Source organism: Ascidiella aspersa, chromosome 5 (assembly GCF_963924565.1).
Source record: "Ascidiella aspersa chromosome 5, kaAscAspe10.2, whole genome shotgun sequence".
In the NCBI taxonomy this organism is placed as follows: Eukaryota; Metazoa; Chordata; class Ascidiacea; order Phlebobranchia; family Ascidiidae; genus Ascidiella; species Ascidiella aspersa.
Genome location: NC_139451.1, coordinates 19,835,319 through 19,852,130, shown reverse-complemented (window position 1 = coordinate 19,852,130; position 16,812 = coordinate 19,835,319). Strand labels below are relative to the sequence as shown.

General features: G+C 34.0%; 3 protein-coding genes across 3 annotated transcripts; 2 read left to right on the top strand and 1 right to left on the bottom strand.

Annotated features, from left to right (window-relative positions):
* Positions 1-7,066: 7,066 nt before the first annotated feature.
* LOC146145275 (tetraspanin-31-like) lies at positions 7,067-12,931 on the top strand. The gene is made up of 7 exons (XM_083389416.1): positions 7,067-7,204; positions 8,026-8,104; positions 8,434-8,522; positions 8,753-8,833; positions 9,016-9,159; positions 11,031-11,198; positions 11,490-12,931. The coding sequence occupies exons 1-7, from the start codon at positions 7,145-7,147 to the stop codon at positions 11,562-11,564; spliced, it is 696 nt and encodes a 231-aa protein (XP_083245542.1). The 5' UTR covers positions 7,067-7,144; the 3' UTR covers positions 11,565-12,931.
* On the bottom strand, positions 12,199-14,164 carry LOC146145274 (N-alpha-acetyltransferase 38, NatC auxiliary subunit-like). The gene has a single exon (XM_083389862.1). The coding sequence runs from the start codon at positions 13,498-13,500 to the stop codon at positions 13,237-13,239; it is 264 nt and encodes an 87-aa protein (XP_083245988.1). The 5' UTR covers positions 13,501-14,164; the 3' UTR covers positions 12,199-13,236.
* Positions 14,165-14,382: 218 nt separating this feature from the next.
* On the top strand, positions 14,383-16,546 carry LOC146145273 (histone deacetylase complex subunit SAP30L-like). Its single transcript, XM_083389894.1, has 2 exons — positions 14,383-14,562; positions 15,545-16,546. The coding sequence occupies exons 1-2, from the start codon at positions 14,435-14,437 to the stop codon at positions 15,798-15,800; spliced, it is 384 nt and encodes a 127-aa protein (XP_083246020.1). The 5' UTR covers positions 14,383-14,434; the 3' UTR covers positions 15,801-16,546.
* The last annotated feature ends 266 nt before the right edge of the window (positions 16,547-16,812 follow it).

Here is a 16,812-nt window from a genome sequence, read left to right as displayed (position 1 = left end):
AAAAAGTGCGGTACGCAGTTATGTCTACGGTGGTATTATACCTAAACTCGTCGAAAAAAACTCGATTTGGCCACTGCTGTTTTGGAAACAGTTGAGCGTATTAACTGTCGGGCACCGTTCGACTTATTGTCCGATTGAATTTATAAATGAGCAATAGTTAAGGTCAGAAAAATTAACTGTCCGATTTAACCTAAATCAGCCCAATCATTTTCCGATTTAAGTAATTTCGTCTTACTTGGTTAAATCAGAAAATAATATGTTTTACATTTCTATATAACCAGGGTTACCATCGACATGGACCCAAAAATAAGGACAACCGAAAATTAGATTAGCATTTAAAAAACGTTTTAGGATCACATTCCATACTTTAGGCCAGAAACAATCTGCTCAAGCAATTTATTAAGGTTTTTGGTCTACTGTTAATGTTGCTTAAAAAAGCTATTTTAAACAACGCGATCGACCAGGCTCAAGTGGCCTACATTGCTTCGGATAACTACGCATTTAACGTGTCAAAGTTCAGACTTTTGTGTTTAATGGCTTCGAAGTTCGCAAATATTGCGTTTGCAGTGTTTTCCTGGACATTTTTTCATAAGGCAGCAAGACTCTCACACAGACAACGCATAGCAACGCCACATTTGTACTGAGTTTGCAAAATACTGCGTTTTTTACAGCGGTTTAAACACTTAGCAAATTAACTTTACAAACGGGATTTTCTTTCGTTGAACGCAGTATATGGAACCTACCGGGATTACATATTGCTTGAATATCACGCAATTTGAACAATTGCTGCGACTTGGTTTTACATTGTTAGTGATTTTCGATCGATATATGTCACGGGTTTTCGTTACGTAAAATATTCGAGAAGCGTTTCAAGGTTGTGTGTTTAGTAGCTCAATTTAAAACAAACAACGTTTTAAATAGGTTTGATACTCAATTTTTTTAAATCAGCAGCTATAATATGCGGCTTCAGCGAGCTTACACAAGGCTGGTACCCCGCGGATTAGTAATTAAATGTAATTGTGACAAAGTATTTCTCGATCTATTTTATACACAATACGGACCATTACTTTCAATTGCATGTTAAATTACGCATTCATTTACGCTTACACGGAAGGCGTACACCATGTGCGATGATGATCAACAATCAACAGCTTGATTTTTAACCACTTAAAATCGGGGTATTGCACGAATGCATGTAATAAATCGCGCCTATTGAAAAGGCTGCATATTATTATTACAAATAAATACTCTATTAAACCTGGACAACGCCGGGTATTTTGTCTAGTATTTCAATATGAAGTGTGGTAAATTGTAATGACTTCACTTAAGTCACTGTTCAAATGGCTTGACTTGACTTTAGTATTTTGGGCTATAAATATCCGTGATTCATCCTAATCTTTGCACATAAAACAATTTGCTTGTTATATGTTACGTTTATGTTATTTTTTGCTTGAGTTATTGCTTATAATCGGAGAAGTTTGCCAGTTTTCAAGGGCTTGACTTGCTTTGGACAAGGGCTTGACTTGCTCTAACTATGACTTGACTTGGGCAAACTTAGAATGACAAATTCAAACCAGTGGTGCGAGCATCCGGACAGTCGGGAACTGCGTTCTGGTTTGAAATTATTGCCGGTCCGCCGTTATTTGTTAAAAATATAACCTATTTTCACGAGGTTATTTCTATTACTAACTATATTTGTCTCGTTTATTTGCATGTTTCTGCGAGACATCGATAGCAAACCCTTGCATTTTTAAAATCGCATGCTTAATTTATGAGGTCTGTTTGTGACGTAATATTTGCAACGCTATCATTAACAACTTCATGCATTACATTTCCCGGTAAGAAAATTATACTACTTCCACCCCTTGTTTCAAACTAATAAATATCCTAATTACCCTGAGCAAGTCTAGGTATGTTGTCTAGTATTAATAATAGAGATAGAGCTTTATTATTTTTTTACGAAAGCTATGCAATGTGTATTGAAAAAATTCGATTTTGTTGGCTGGCTCCTCTACAATGGCATACAGCAGTGTTTCTCAACCTTTTTCACCCCAGGGCGCACTTGTAAACCTTTCAAAACGTGGCGGCGCACCTGACGAGCGAGTCGACTGCTAACTTTGTTTGGATACTTTGTTTTTGGCTGGCAGATTTTATTACATCAGGCTCCCAATTCTATTATCTTTTAAGCAGCTTGCGGAGTCGGTTAAAAATAACCCGACTCCAACTCCCGAGTCCGACTCCGGTCAAATGTGTGATTTTGTCAAATTTCGAGTCCATCTGCAATCCTACAGCATTTAATTTTCCCATTTACGTAACTAAATTAAGGTGGATTTTCAACAATCCCCTCATAGGGGTGTCATATATCTCATCCAACCACAATACATTGCTGGATAATATCCACCATATGCTATTTCGCCTTTTTAATTTGCATTTGGCGGCATTATTAGTTTTAAAATTGGTACTGCGCACGTCGTCTCGGGACTCGGGACTCCATCAGTCCGATTTCAGCAAAATAAATCGATTACGGTACGCCGAGTTTCAAATATGACTCCCGACTCCACAGACCTGCTATAAAATACGACGTGCTCAATAAGACATGCCTAAAGAGAAAGAAAATAAATGAAATAGGCCTTTCATGTTGTAAATTATGAAAACACAAGGTATGTTAGTTAAAGTTCGATGGAAACACAGAATAAGCCCCAAGAGCAACAACATCTAACTCGGAATAGATCCAAAATGTAAGGGAAAAAAACTAAATGGACAAAATAACGCCCAAAACTGTAAAAAAAGGGTATGGGACGATTGAAGGACATATGGATTCGGCCGTTTTGGTGTCGACGTTTGGGTGCCATAGTGTTTTGGCACAGGATTGTTTGCCTCTGTTTAAGGTTAGGCGCGAGTAATGGGTAGAATTAGAATTTGGGTTATGGTAAAAATTATTAGAGGAGTTTGTGTTGAAGTTATGGGTGGGGTTTGGGGTTAAGTAAAAGGTAGCAAAGGCCTTATTCTTGCCATTTAGGCCTTATTCGGACGAATTTAGGTCTTATTTTGATTTAAACGCTATTACGAGTATTAGGTATTAGTCCTATTTTGGTCTTACTCCGAACTTTATTTTATGCCGAAGTTGTTGTTGTTTTAATTGTGGTCTTATGGCGGAAGCCCCGCTAGATTGCAATAGTTCCTCTTTCTTTGTTAGCGAAGAGCCAACATCAACCATTGGGACTTCAATAAGGGCTACGAATCCAGTCATATTGCTCAGTGTTGATTCACAGAAAATATTGTGAATAGAGTTTATTCTAAAATTATTCGCAAATTCTACAAATAATACAGAATTTTTGTAACATTTTTTCCCCATTTTCTCGCGACGCACCTGGCCACCTTCCACGGCGCACCAGTGCGCCGCGGCGCACCGGTTGAGAAACGCTGGCATACAGAGTGGTACAACGAACTCCAGCATTCCGACCGAAATAAAAATAGCATCAACCTCGGAATATAACAGTCAAAAAATTAATCCAAACTTAAACGCCAATCATTCGACAAAAAACCTCTTTTATTTGCGCTATAAACTAGGAAGCCGTTTGCAATTTTCGGTTGGCGCTTTTCGTTTTTAACATCGGTTTGGTTACACCAAAAGATTATTGGTGTTGATTCAGTTACGGCTTGGTAAAAAGTTATATGCAGATAGTGGGATTCATCCGGTTCGCACCGGTTCTATAGAACCGTCTCGCGGAATTTTATGAGTTTAGCGAACCGGTAAGCATTACTGGTTACTGTCAATGGATTTTTGCATCTTATTCCATGCATTGATTTTTAAGGTTCAAGTAGCTCACGTGTTTTTTTTTTTTTTAAATGTGCAGTGGTCAAGTTCGCAAGTACCGGTAACATTCATACATTGTGTATTTTTTTTTAATTGCAGTAATTTTCCTTTGGTGAATGTTCGTCTGAAAATTTAATTGTTGCGTCATAAATGCAAGTCATGAGAATACTGTTGCTTTTTACAGCAATGCTTTTTAACCCGGTGTATCGTACACCCCCGGATGTTCCATAATTTTTAAAGGGTGTACCCAGGGGCGGATTAAGGCGGGGGCCGAGGGAGCTGAGCCTCAGGGCCCACAAAAAAATGGGCCCATCACTAACAATTTAATAGGACTAACCGATGTTATCTTTGTATAAAAGGTATATTTTGGAGCAGCGGTTCCGAAACTGGGGTCCGTACAGTAATTTAAGAGGGTCCGCAAGGAGAATTAGTTTTTAAGGTTTTAAACATTAGTCTATGTTTTAAACATTATCTGTCATCATTATTGTCTTTAGGTGTTCTTTATTATTCGATCATATAGCATGTTTTATGATGTCTCTTGTGGCATTACAAAGCATCCATTATACTACCCGCTGTCAGCGAATGGTTCGCATTAGTTAGAAAGATTTACTTTAGAAAAAATCGTGACTGCACTAGTGTACTACAAGAAAAATAGGTCAACTGACCCTTGAATTTTTATAGGGATGCGAAATATCAAAATAATTGCAACGGGTCCATCAAGCAATTTTTTTAGAAAAGTTTGGGAACCGCTGTTCATAAAGATATCTCCACGTACACCAGATCGAGATGAGACATGGTTGCCAGTTAGGATTTTTTAAAGCCAAATTTGAAAATTAAGGCTTTTTTTGAACCTCTTTGGATTTTATTTTTTCAAAAAAAAATCCAAATGAAATTTGGCTTTTTTAGGCTTTTTTTTTTATTCCAAAATGTCATGAGTGTTACGTTAAGAAGAGATCAAAACAACACAAAAAGAGAAAAAAACTCCAAAAAATATCACAAAAAGAGAAAAATTTGCGAAAACAAAAAAAATTGCCAAGAAAAAATTCCAAAAAGAGAAAAAAATTAAGAAAATTTGCCACAAAAACAGAAATTCAATGTACCAGCATGACCATTTATTGCATTTTTTATTTATTTAAGGAAAATCATAGGCTTGTTAGAGTTTGTAGTAGATTTGGCACTTGCCCCCCCTGGAATTTCAAGATGCGATTATTAGTATTATTTACAAGTGTAATATGTATATGAAGGTTAAAAATATTATACTTTATCCATTGTCCGCATTGGCGTATCCAGGGGCGGGAGTTCTTACCCTCTTTTTGTAAGTGATATTATCGTTTTTTGTTCGTTTTTGTCAAACTGTTCGAAGCGGCGTGCTTTTAAAGTAATTGGGTCACGCGTCTTAATCTAATGCCAAACCAAAATCGAGTGCAAAACGCCGTTTTTCGTTTTTTGTTTGGTCGACCGTAAACGCTGGAAGTTGTTCTTTTTCGTTATTTGTTTAGGTTGACTGATTAGCAAGTGTGTATTGTACAATTTGTTTTTTTTGCCTGAAGTTACCGTGTTTCGCAGCTGGCGCCTGACAGGATTGTTGACGACGCACGTGGTCGCTTTTGCTGGACGTATTTGGCTGTTTTCTGATAGTTTTTTTATCACGTCTTGCAATCACCATTCTATGACGTCATAGTGTCACTGTTTTATGGCGTCATTATTCATTAAGTCAGACGAAAAATAGGGGAATTCCCTAAGTTGAAATTCAGGACCTCCCTTTTTGATTTTCCCCTGATTGCCCCCCCCTGGAAAATTTTCTGCGGGCGCCCCTGATTGTGAGGTAATATTCTTATTATCTCATATTATTATCGTGCGAACAGTTTGATCTGTAGTGACCTGTTGTTTTGACGTGACTTTGATGTTATTCGACATAAACAACGTAAACGATGTTAAAGTAAGCATCTACAGTTTTTGCTGTACACGTTTAAGGTTTCCCAGCACAAAAGAGTAATTTAAGGATACCTGGATTAAACGTTTGTGACACATTGCCACGACCTGCCCTATTTGACGTAGACCTTCTTAGTTAGACCTGCACTAATTTCTAACAGATCGGTTGGAATTTCGGGTATCGCTTCTCAACATTCCTAAATACCGAAATCTCAGTGAAAAGGCGGTTTTCATCCTTGTTCGCATCCCCACGACATATCTTTGCGAGCAAAGATTTTCTGCTCTTGTTGAAATTAAAAACAAAAAAGACACGCTTACGCTTATGATCGGAGCACTCGAAACAAGGCTTCTGCCTCGGTTCGCACAACTGACCGAAAAAATTCAACAGCGACGCTCGCATTAAATGACTGATGAAATTTTGTATTTGTATAAACATATGCTACGGATTTTTTATACTTGCAGCCTTGCTTATCCTTATTCCGATTAGGATTACTACAGATTCGGTGTATTGCGTGGACTGGGGTGTATAAGTTAAACGTAAAAAGGGTGTACCAGTCCGAAAAATGTTGACAAGCACTGTTTTAGAGTAGCTGTTAGCAGTGGTGGGATTCAGTCGGTTCGCAGTTCGCAACATTCGCTGGAACTTGGGGTTGCATCCTGTTCTTGTAAGTGTAACTACTTTAATTACTTCCCGGAAAATATGACTTTCTGTAACAGAACTGGCTGAAATATATGACTTTTGTAATAGAACCGGCTGACAAAAAATTTGAATCCCACCACTGGTTATATGTCGTTGATTTCACCAAAATCCAAAGAAAATCTCTTTCAAAATTTTACTAAGCTGTCTCGCATGACCGATCATGTGTTTAGGGTCACGTGCCTCATAATTCAGTGAGAAAACACGGTCGACGTGTATTATTTAATTTAAGTTAGAGTTTTGGTTGTTGTTTTAGCCTTTTGTTGGCATGTACAAAAGAACTTTAGTAGGAAACCTAATTATACCTTGTTTAAATGTGTTTTGGTAAATTTTCTCGCACCAAACTAACGAATCAATTTCAAAACTAGGGTTGTTTTGACTAATTCATCGGTAGTTTAAATAGTCATATAATCACTAACGGGTTTAAAAGAGCTAATGCCACCTTAATAGTAGAATATGTATGTAGAGCCAATGTATACTATTTTGCAACCATTCAAAGTCATTGTCGTCATTAACGTGCATTAGGACGAGGAGATATCTTCATTTTTACATTTTAAGTTTGCACATAGAGCCAATGTATTGTGTATAACATGGTATATCATTAATTAAAATCTTTTTTTAGGTTTTTTAGATTTTGCTGAATAGATAAATCTAAAAATTATATTATTAAAGCTAAATTTGTCACAAAACTCTTAAATATGTGTGGCGGGTTTAACTGTTCCAAGAATGCCCTTGCTTTGCTGAACATCATATTTCTGGTTAGTATAACACTTCTAGTAAATTTCTTCCACAATGTATTAACCTCGCACATACTGAGTCACTATTAAGTGTAGAACAAGTCCACTTGAAAATTCGTTTTTTAAACCTCTGAATTTCTTGCAGAGTGTCATGGAATGAGGCTAAGTTGCACACGCAATTAGTATGTGAATTTCACTAGCGAGAAAAGTATAATAAGATAACGCAATTATCTGCCTGCACAGCTAGGTTCATTAACAGTTTGTAAAACTTTAACATTTAGTTCACGACATTGATTACTATGTGGCTAAATTTAAAGCAAAGCCCTATAAATGGATCACCTTAGCGATAGACAATAATTTAATCTTTCAACTTGCAAATGTACATTGAGGCAAAACTTTCTGTTAAAACAAAGAAATAAAAACATTTTCAATTACCCCATATAAATGACAGAATTAGATTCAAATACCTCAAAATTTGAATCCTAAGGATCCTATTTTTCTACTTCCCATTATTTTACTTCAACATAGCTGCAATGTTTGTTCTATCAATTCGATAAATAAACATAATAATACAAAGTATGATCTTTTAAATGCCATCATTGCCCCATATATAACAAAAATCATCGTTAAAAATGCTGACTTTCTCGCACCTAATTTAATTAACATAAAAATATGACGCCAAATTAGGTTGAATTAAAATAATGAAAGTAAAAACTGTAACTGATCTCATTGAGCATGCAGTATTTTAAGGAGAGTGCAACAACAAGGCCTATGTCGGGTTTGATAAAATGCTGTTAGTGACAATACTTTTTTAACTATATACTGACCCTTTATTTCCTTAGCTTGTATCATTTCTTCTGATTGGCGTGGCATCCTATGCAAGGGCAGCAGCTATCATTCATTCCTTTGAAATTGTTGGAGGTATGACTGTGATTGTAGCATACATGTAGCCATTTTTAACTTCCAACTGTTATGCCAGTTTGCCAATATAAATTCATTATATTTTGCACATCAATTTTTTTGTTATGAATTGCTTTACATATAATATATTATATTCCAAAATAAGATTTCCGTATATAAAATTTTATAAGAAATTTAGTCGTTTTGGATAAGAAAAAAGGGTAAATTTGTTTTTAAAAGTAAGATTATTGGAAATGTTTTGCTAGAATCAAGAAAGAAGTAATGCTTTAATATCTTTAATTTTCTTTGGTTTCATTTAAAACTGCTAATTAATTACCCTACATCACTAGGAATCCTTGCCTCTGGGCTTTTCCTGTTTTTGATTTCATTTCTTGGACTTATTGCTGGATACAAACACCACCAAGTTCTGCTGTTTTTTGTATCCTTTTAAACTACTTGTGATACTTCTGCCTAATCATTTTACTTGTTACAAAAATATTTATTTTATTGTAAACTAATATGCAGTCTCAAAATTCTTTGCTTAAATTTCTGATCATCTATAACTACTTGCGGAGATTTTGTTATTAAGGTATAAACTTGTATGGCATCAATTATAATCCTAGTAATGTAATATATTGATTGATGTTTTTCTTAACTTGTTTTTCCTAGTATATTGTAGTTCTCTTCCTTTTGTTTGTCATTCAGTTCTCAGTTTCGATTGCATGCTTGGCTCTGTCAGAGAAGCAAGTGGTAAGATACAAAATAGAATTTTGAGGTTTTATTTTACTGCTAAAAATATTACATTGTTTTTAAATGTAATTCATAATATTTTCTGACAAAATACATGCAACTTTTTTTTTTTTAATAACACGGCAATATAGAATTGTTAGATTGTGGTAAATTGTTATGTACTTTATTCTTTTATATTTTAGTCTGGTACCTTGGAGGGTATTTGGAAAACGGAGACTAAGGGAGGTATCGAAAATGACACTATTAAGTTAGCCCAAACTCGCTTTAACTGCTGCGGTTGGGATATTGAAGATCAACTAGCAAATCAAACTCTTGTACACTGCCAGGTGATTCAATCAGTTTATATTAAAAACATCTCTGTTGGATTAATTATTATTTGTTTATTTTTTTGTTTTCGGATTTTTATGTTAAAAGTCTATAAAATATTCCACACTGATTGCATGCTCTTTTTCAATGTTTTACGTTTTTAGTTTTTTTTCTATTTTTTTTAGATTTATAAACAAATTTCATTATTACAGATTCATAGCTAAAAAATGAATGTCTATGTGCTGTAGTTTTATTATTATTTTTTATTAGACTATGTGAACTTGTTTTGGTGTGTTTATGTAACCATATCGTCTGAACAAGTGTTTTTAACTTGACCTCCTAATTTTGGTAAAATAATAATCCACTTGATAAATAAATAGCCTGGTAAGTGGTTGAATAGTAGTTGATAGGGAAGATTTACAAAAGACACTGAATTACAGTATGTCATTCAGTTTGGTTGTGTACTGTTTTTGAGGGTATATTTCGCTAAGCCTTTCGGGTATAATATAATAAATGTAACTATAATATATTGCCCAGCTACATAAATTTTAACATTAGCGTTAAAAATAATGGCGCTTTGGTTAATCAAAATAAATTAGGTTATAAGTTTTTATAAGCAGGAAAGACTTTAGACATTTGGCAAATATTTGCCACATTCTGACTGTGAAAAATCTTGAGATTAGGATTTCACTACTGCCTGTTTATCAAGTAAACATTAAGAATACTTTGTACTTTGAACAGACAGTGCTTATTTACTTAATTTCTCGATTGTTAAGTCATGTAATCTAACTACCTCAAATTGTTAGTTTTGTTAAACCCTGAAAGAAGCTGACAGTTTTTAAACTGCTCAATATGACTATTTTTATTTTATGACAGAATTTGCCAAAATCCTAACTAAGGGAAATGGAAAAAACTTTTATAAAGAATATAAAAAACTTGCCGGTGTTTCTTACCACTAAATTATTTCTCATTTACTGTAGTAGAAATTATTCACAAATCACAAATTAATAACTGCATCCCTGGTAGAATAAGGTAACCTAACAATTCTCATTTTAATTTTCTTCAAGAAAAAAAGTTAGATTTGTTAGGCAACATATAGTTTCAATTCTGTATGCCACCAATGAACACATCATGCACCCTGTTAACAATCCTTTTTGTAGTATAACAAATCCGGCTGTAATGGATGTGTATGTTTTATTACCCCGAATGTTAAACTAAATAGACATTCTGCAGGTAACTGTTAAGCAAGAAAAACAAACAGCTTTTGATCCATTTAGGCTATGGGAAAATTGAGACTGACCTAGTAAAACAGATTTAATTTTAAACATATTAAATCAACCTTTCGCAATCAAACTGTGTAGGTATACAAAATTGTAAAAAAACAAGGCACTTTTATTGAACACAAGAGTTTCAGGCTGTTGCCTTAAAATGTATATGAAAGTCATGTTGCTTATAACCTTTAGGGCAGGGGTTCTTAAACTGGGGTCCATGGACCCCCTTGGGGTCCGTGAACTAGTTTTAGGGGGTCCATGAAGGCCTAGTTAAAAAACTAGTGTATACTTGAAGTAATTAATTTTAAAGTTAAATTAGAGTCATGAAGTCTATTTGTTTTGTGATGTCAATTTATGACGTCATTTTGGAGCATTTCCTGTCTACCGGGGTCCAAAAATTTTAGGGGTCCACTGTAAAAAAAGTTTAAGAAGCCCTGCTTTAGGGGTATGTTAAACAACATCTTTAATTTACTCATCTGTTCTTTTCCATGTTATGTCCACCTTTAGGGGTATGTTAAACAACATCATTAATTTACTCATTTGTTCTTTTCCATGTTATATCCAAATTTGAAGCTATATTAATAAAATTATTTTCTGAACAACAAATTTTTGCGGTTCAGGAACAAAATGTTTGCCTGGGGTTGAATCTGGGCACCCCAGCTACTGTGATATCTGGCACTGGTCCGACAAGCACAGCCTGTGCAACCTGCAACGAAATTCTCCCCGCCACCGTGAGCCAAGCCCTGGAGGCATGTGGGGGTATCGGGCTGTTTTTCAGCTTTGCAGAGGTATAGCAAGTGAATAGATTTCTTCTTGGATAGTTTTGAAGCTTGGATTTAAAAAAAGCAACATGTAATGTTAACTATTAGTGGTAAAGGTAACAAAATGTGATACAGTTCTAAGGAAAATTGTGATAACATTTTTTTGTTTATTTATTAAAAAAGTTTTGGACAATTCATAAAAATGAAAACTGTTTAACTTTTATGTTCATTGCTTGGACAACTGTTTTACTGATGTACCACATTTTTCGCATAACCCACTATTTTGTAACTTATATTGGTTTTGCTTGTTACTTGCAGATGCTTGGTGTCTGGTTGGCAGTGCGTTTCAGAAACCAGAAAGATCCTAAGGCTAACCCAAGCGAGTTTCTATAAGGTTATTTGAAAAAGTGTCCATTGTATAGTCTGTTTTGCAGACCTGCGGAGAGAGTTTGCACATTGTAATAATTTATCTTGAAAGCACTAACACTAAAAATAACCAATTTCACTAACTAATTTACCTGAACAGAAGCCCCATTTTGTTTTACTTTTCCTAAAATAAGAGATTAATTTGACGGTATTATATTGGTCTAAATTAGTTTATGCAATTCTACTGGTATCAAGAGCAGCAGTTTGATTTATTTTTATTTATATAGTTCAACCTTAGTGGTAGATGAAATGTGCAGTATATGCTGTTCTGTATAGATACTCTTATTCTTTTGTTGCGTCCAGCGTATTGGTGCTTTGGGAATGTGTAATGTTATTTCCGTACACCCCGTTTTTGTTAATTTTTGACAATATCATATTTCATTGTACAAAAAAACCTATTACTGTCGCAATGTCACATCACATTATTCACAAAATAATAACCCCTAAAACTGATAAAACAAATTAAAAACAGTTTTCGAGCCTCTTCAATTTGAAAACAAATATTGTTTTTTCTTAGAAAACATGAACGTAGATTCTCTTTGTTTGTGGACCTAATAACGTTTTATAATTCTCACAGATCCAATAGTTTTGCTACCTTGAATAAATACGTTTTAATTGCTAGTTGTCCATCAAAAAAAATATTTTCCTGCAATAAATATCAAGTAATTTTGTACACCAAAATGTAAATTTTGAAAGGTAACAAATGGCAACATGCATTAAAGAAAACCTCGCAAATATTTCATGAGATTAGTTATATATATATATTTATTATCCATAAAAAACATACTTGATAATACATGTGTTTTAATAGACTGTTGCGAAATAAAAGTAAGAGTTTTTTCATTTGTACATGTACATTGTACACTTTGGATCATCAAAATAATGCAAGGGGGTTTTTCTGTCAAATAAAATATTTCCAAAGATTTACCCTTTGTTTGGTAAACTCTAACTATGTTTTCACTTGACTTACATTGCTTGAAAAATACATTGCTTGTGTTGCATCTTTGAGGTACCACCTTGTTGCTTTTACCCATCTTATTTAAGTGGCTTTTATTTTTTTGTCAAAATGTTGTACCTTACTGTAATCAAGTAGAACTTTTTTGTAAGGATTGTTGAAATAATTAAACAAATTTATTCCATCAGAAATACAATGTAAAACTTATTCACAGAAAACTATATTTGTAAATAAGCGTTGTGTAGTAAGTTAGCTTTCTTTTAAACTTTGCTCCGAATATTTCTTTATTGTACAATTTCTTGCTGCTGTGTCCTGCTTTTGGGAATAGCCCATTAAAGCAAATTGTTTATAGTAAATATTAAACAAGAAAAGGTACTGCTTCTATTTGGTGATTTGTCTAATGAACAAGGAGGTTTTAGTTAAGAAATTGCATTGCTCCACATAATAATCAGTAAGAGACATGGTTGCTCTATAATGTTAGGAATATCTTTGTATGAAATATAACAAATTAATGCCTTGTAGTTTACTGCAGCATGAATTGCAATTTCTATCTGGAATAAGATTTATGAAGCAATTATCATGATTTGCATACAGTTTATTAAATTGTGCAAAAATAGCTTCCCATGGTTTCATGTAATGGGAAGAAGCATACAACACTAATATAAGTCAATTCTTGAACTTCTGCTATAAATCCACCTGCATTGAAACAATATGTTTTCCAGGCACCATGGCAAGTCCTAGCATTCTTGGGTCTTCTAGACACTTCTCATTGTAGTTGAGATATTCTTGGGCAGATCCAAGGATTACGTTTTGAGCTTGATCAGTGCAAAGAAATTGACCCACCAACGTCCTACTGTCTGACATTTTTATGCGCATTGTTTTTCCCAGCCATTTTCCTAATACTTGTCTTGGATGTTCAGAAGTTCTGGCAAGTGAATCATCTTCCATTTTTTAGTCAAATCTTCTTGAGGCTTGTATAAAAAAACAGTTTAAAAGTAATACATAGACAACACTAAATGTATGCTTATACAGTTCTATTAAGTTCAATTGATATATTGATCTGAGTAATTTGTAAGGACCTAGTCTTCTATAACACTAAAACAAACTTCCGCTGCTTAAATCAACACATTTTTACAAATGGAAAGGACTAATTTTACTAATTTATGTTTAACTCTTAAATGTAATATTAGTCCTCAGGAAAGAGGCGCTTTGGAAAACCTGCCATTTAAAGAAAGTGAATTTAATCTAAGTCGGTGGTTCTCAAACTTTTTCACTATGAGGCCCCTTTTATGTTTCCTTCACAAATGGTGGGCCCTTCAGTGTTTAAAACAGTAAAAAACTTATTTTATGTTACAATAATTGGTCTTACATTCAGTTCCATGATCCTACTGTACACAAGCTGTCAAAAAATCTATTATTTTCAATGAGAAAAGTATTCTCTCGGCTGATATAAGTTGTGAGCCTATAAAATAAGAGATGCTGTGCCGACCCCTTCAAACCCTTTCACGGACCCCAATTTGACAACCAATGATTTAGGTTGTGTTATACAGGTTTGCATTGACAAGTGACAACTCCATTTCCATTTTACACAGAATAAACTAAACTTTGTATTTGGTAACTTATAGAGACTTTTATTCAAAAATGTTTACTGTTAATCACTACAAAATTTATAAATATTTAATTATATTTCGCCAATATAACTTTTTAAATGAAAAGTGAAGAAAATATTTTTTTTCACAAGCGCTAAAGAAACCATTCAACCGTAGTCAACAACTGATAGGCCGTGACGAACCGTTCAAGCGTAAATTTTGTTGTTTTCGACTGGGCAAAAAAAAACTGAAATCGCATCCATAATTTCAATCTGTAGATGCACTTTTAAAATATGACTCTCGAGTATGGCTACAGTCAAGGTGGTAAAAAGCGTAAGAAGGAAAACGCGGACAGCAAAGATGCGTCACAAGAGCCGAACACAGATGTCGCCCTGGACCAACTGCAAATGAACACTTTGCGGTAAAGTATAACTTTCTTAAAAACCAACACCTTATTTTTTTGCCATTTGAGTTAGAAGGCTACGTATTTAGTGAGTGATTTTCACGTATCTCTAACTTGTGTTTTAGGCAATCTTTTATCTGTTTAAAATTCATATTGCCTTTTGTTATTATGGAAATCTTTGGTACATTTATTAATTAAGAGATGCAAGGGGTTGGGATCAAATTATATTTTTTATTGCTGATAAACAAAAATAACTTTCCAGTTATATAAATGCAAATTCCATTAAGTTTATATACCTATTTAATTTCATAAACTTTTGTAGTGAAACACATTTAACCAAACATTTTTCTGTTAGCCATAAGCAAATTGCAAATTTGAAAATTAGTTTGGTATGTTTTTTAAAGAATGCTACATAATAAAATTTTCATAGTACCATACAGACCCAAGTTCAGTGATAATGATCTGATATGTGAGACAAGTGGAATATCAACCAATATTTTCGGTGAACCAATATATTAGGGCCCCTGGTATTAAACTCTATGTCAGTCTGCATTTTAAAACACTCAATGATAGTGTTCCTGTGCCAGATTTTTAGTTCTGCACTATAGTTGTAAAAATCAGGGTTTTATTTACAACTGAAATATTTTATGCTACCATGATATGTTTAGTAATTTAGAGGTGCATACATATTGCCTTAGAAAATCTTTAATGTGCATCTGCCATAGAATGCAGAATTCTGGTAAAGTTTTACATTATTTCAAGATTTTATAAATATCACTCGTAAAACATATCTTGTAGTGTACTGTAATATTTTAATAGTTTGGCAGAAGTTAAAAAGTAAAAGGTTTGAAACCTAAATGTTTACACAACACTATCTATTTCGGATCTAGTATTTCCTAATCATGAATTAATTACTTTTTAGGATGATTGTACTTAAGTTTGACAATCAATACTTTCTTTATTTATGAATATGTTGTCTTACAAAAGTACTGTTTTTTAGAAGATACAAGCGGTACTACAAATTGCAAACCAGACAAGGATTAACCAAAGCTCAACTGGCAGACACAGTAGGGAGACATTTCAGAAGCATGCGTGTCAATGAGAAAGAAGCAATCGCATATTTTATCTACATGGTTAAAATGAATCGTAATAGACTTGACACCAAAGATCTTAATCAAGCAAATGGAAACAACAACAATAATGGAGCTGACAGTTCAAATCGTGAGAGCAAGTCTAGGCACCATGAACATAAATAAAGACTGGGTTGTTTTTAAATTTAGCTTGGCTCAAAATACTGCCATTTAGAACGGTCAGTAACACTGATTCAACCATTTTATATGGCGAGGCCTTTAAGTAAGCTTGTTTAATTAGCACTTTAGTATTGCCATTATATATTTGATAAAATGTAACAGATTCAAACAATGTTGCACTAAATAAGATAAATGTTAACTTAATTCCTGATCAGTAAAACAAGAATACCCTTGCAAAGCTCGCAATTTATGTCAGACACTATTAAAATATTTATTTCTCCAGCAAAGGCATCATCAGTATATCTTAATTCGAATGAATAGAATTAACATATACTGACGAAGTATTTTGCAGATTCATACAACACATTAACTTTTTATTGCCTATTATTATTTTTGTCCACAAAGGTATACCCATTTGTTTAAAAAAACCTGGGTTCAAATATTAATCCTAAACAAAATAACAATGGAAAGTTTACAATCACCCAACAGATAATTGCTCACTGCAAGATGTTAACCAGCAAACATGACAACTTTTTGGAAATGGTGGCAAATAAGTTTATGTACTGAAATGTGAATCTTCTTGCATATAATTTCAAAGTTGTGTGTAAGTTTTTACACTTTTTTCAATACGATTATTGTCGCAACATTCAAGCTTCGGTAAATTGCGTCAATCGCAAGCTTATCACGTGGTATTAATATGCTTATGGAGAATAGTTTTAACGATCTTTTACAATAAATGGCAAAGAAGTTTGCCCGCCGGTCGATTTGTCAAATAAAAAGAAAGTACTGCCACAAACCGGTCACGGGTAAGCAATTTTTATTTTCAAAGAGTCTCTTTCTTACCTATGATTTGGTGCCGGGAATGTTTGCTTAAATATCACGCAAGTCTAAACAATTGCTGTTACAACTTAACCGATAAGTGTCGCGGGTTTTCGTCACCTAAAAGTTGTATGGCACATTTAGCCAAGTGTTGTGTGCTATAGTCGAGTATTTTGTCGTACCATCACAGAAACAACAC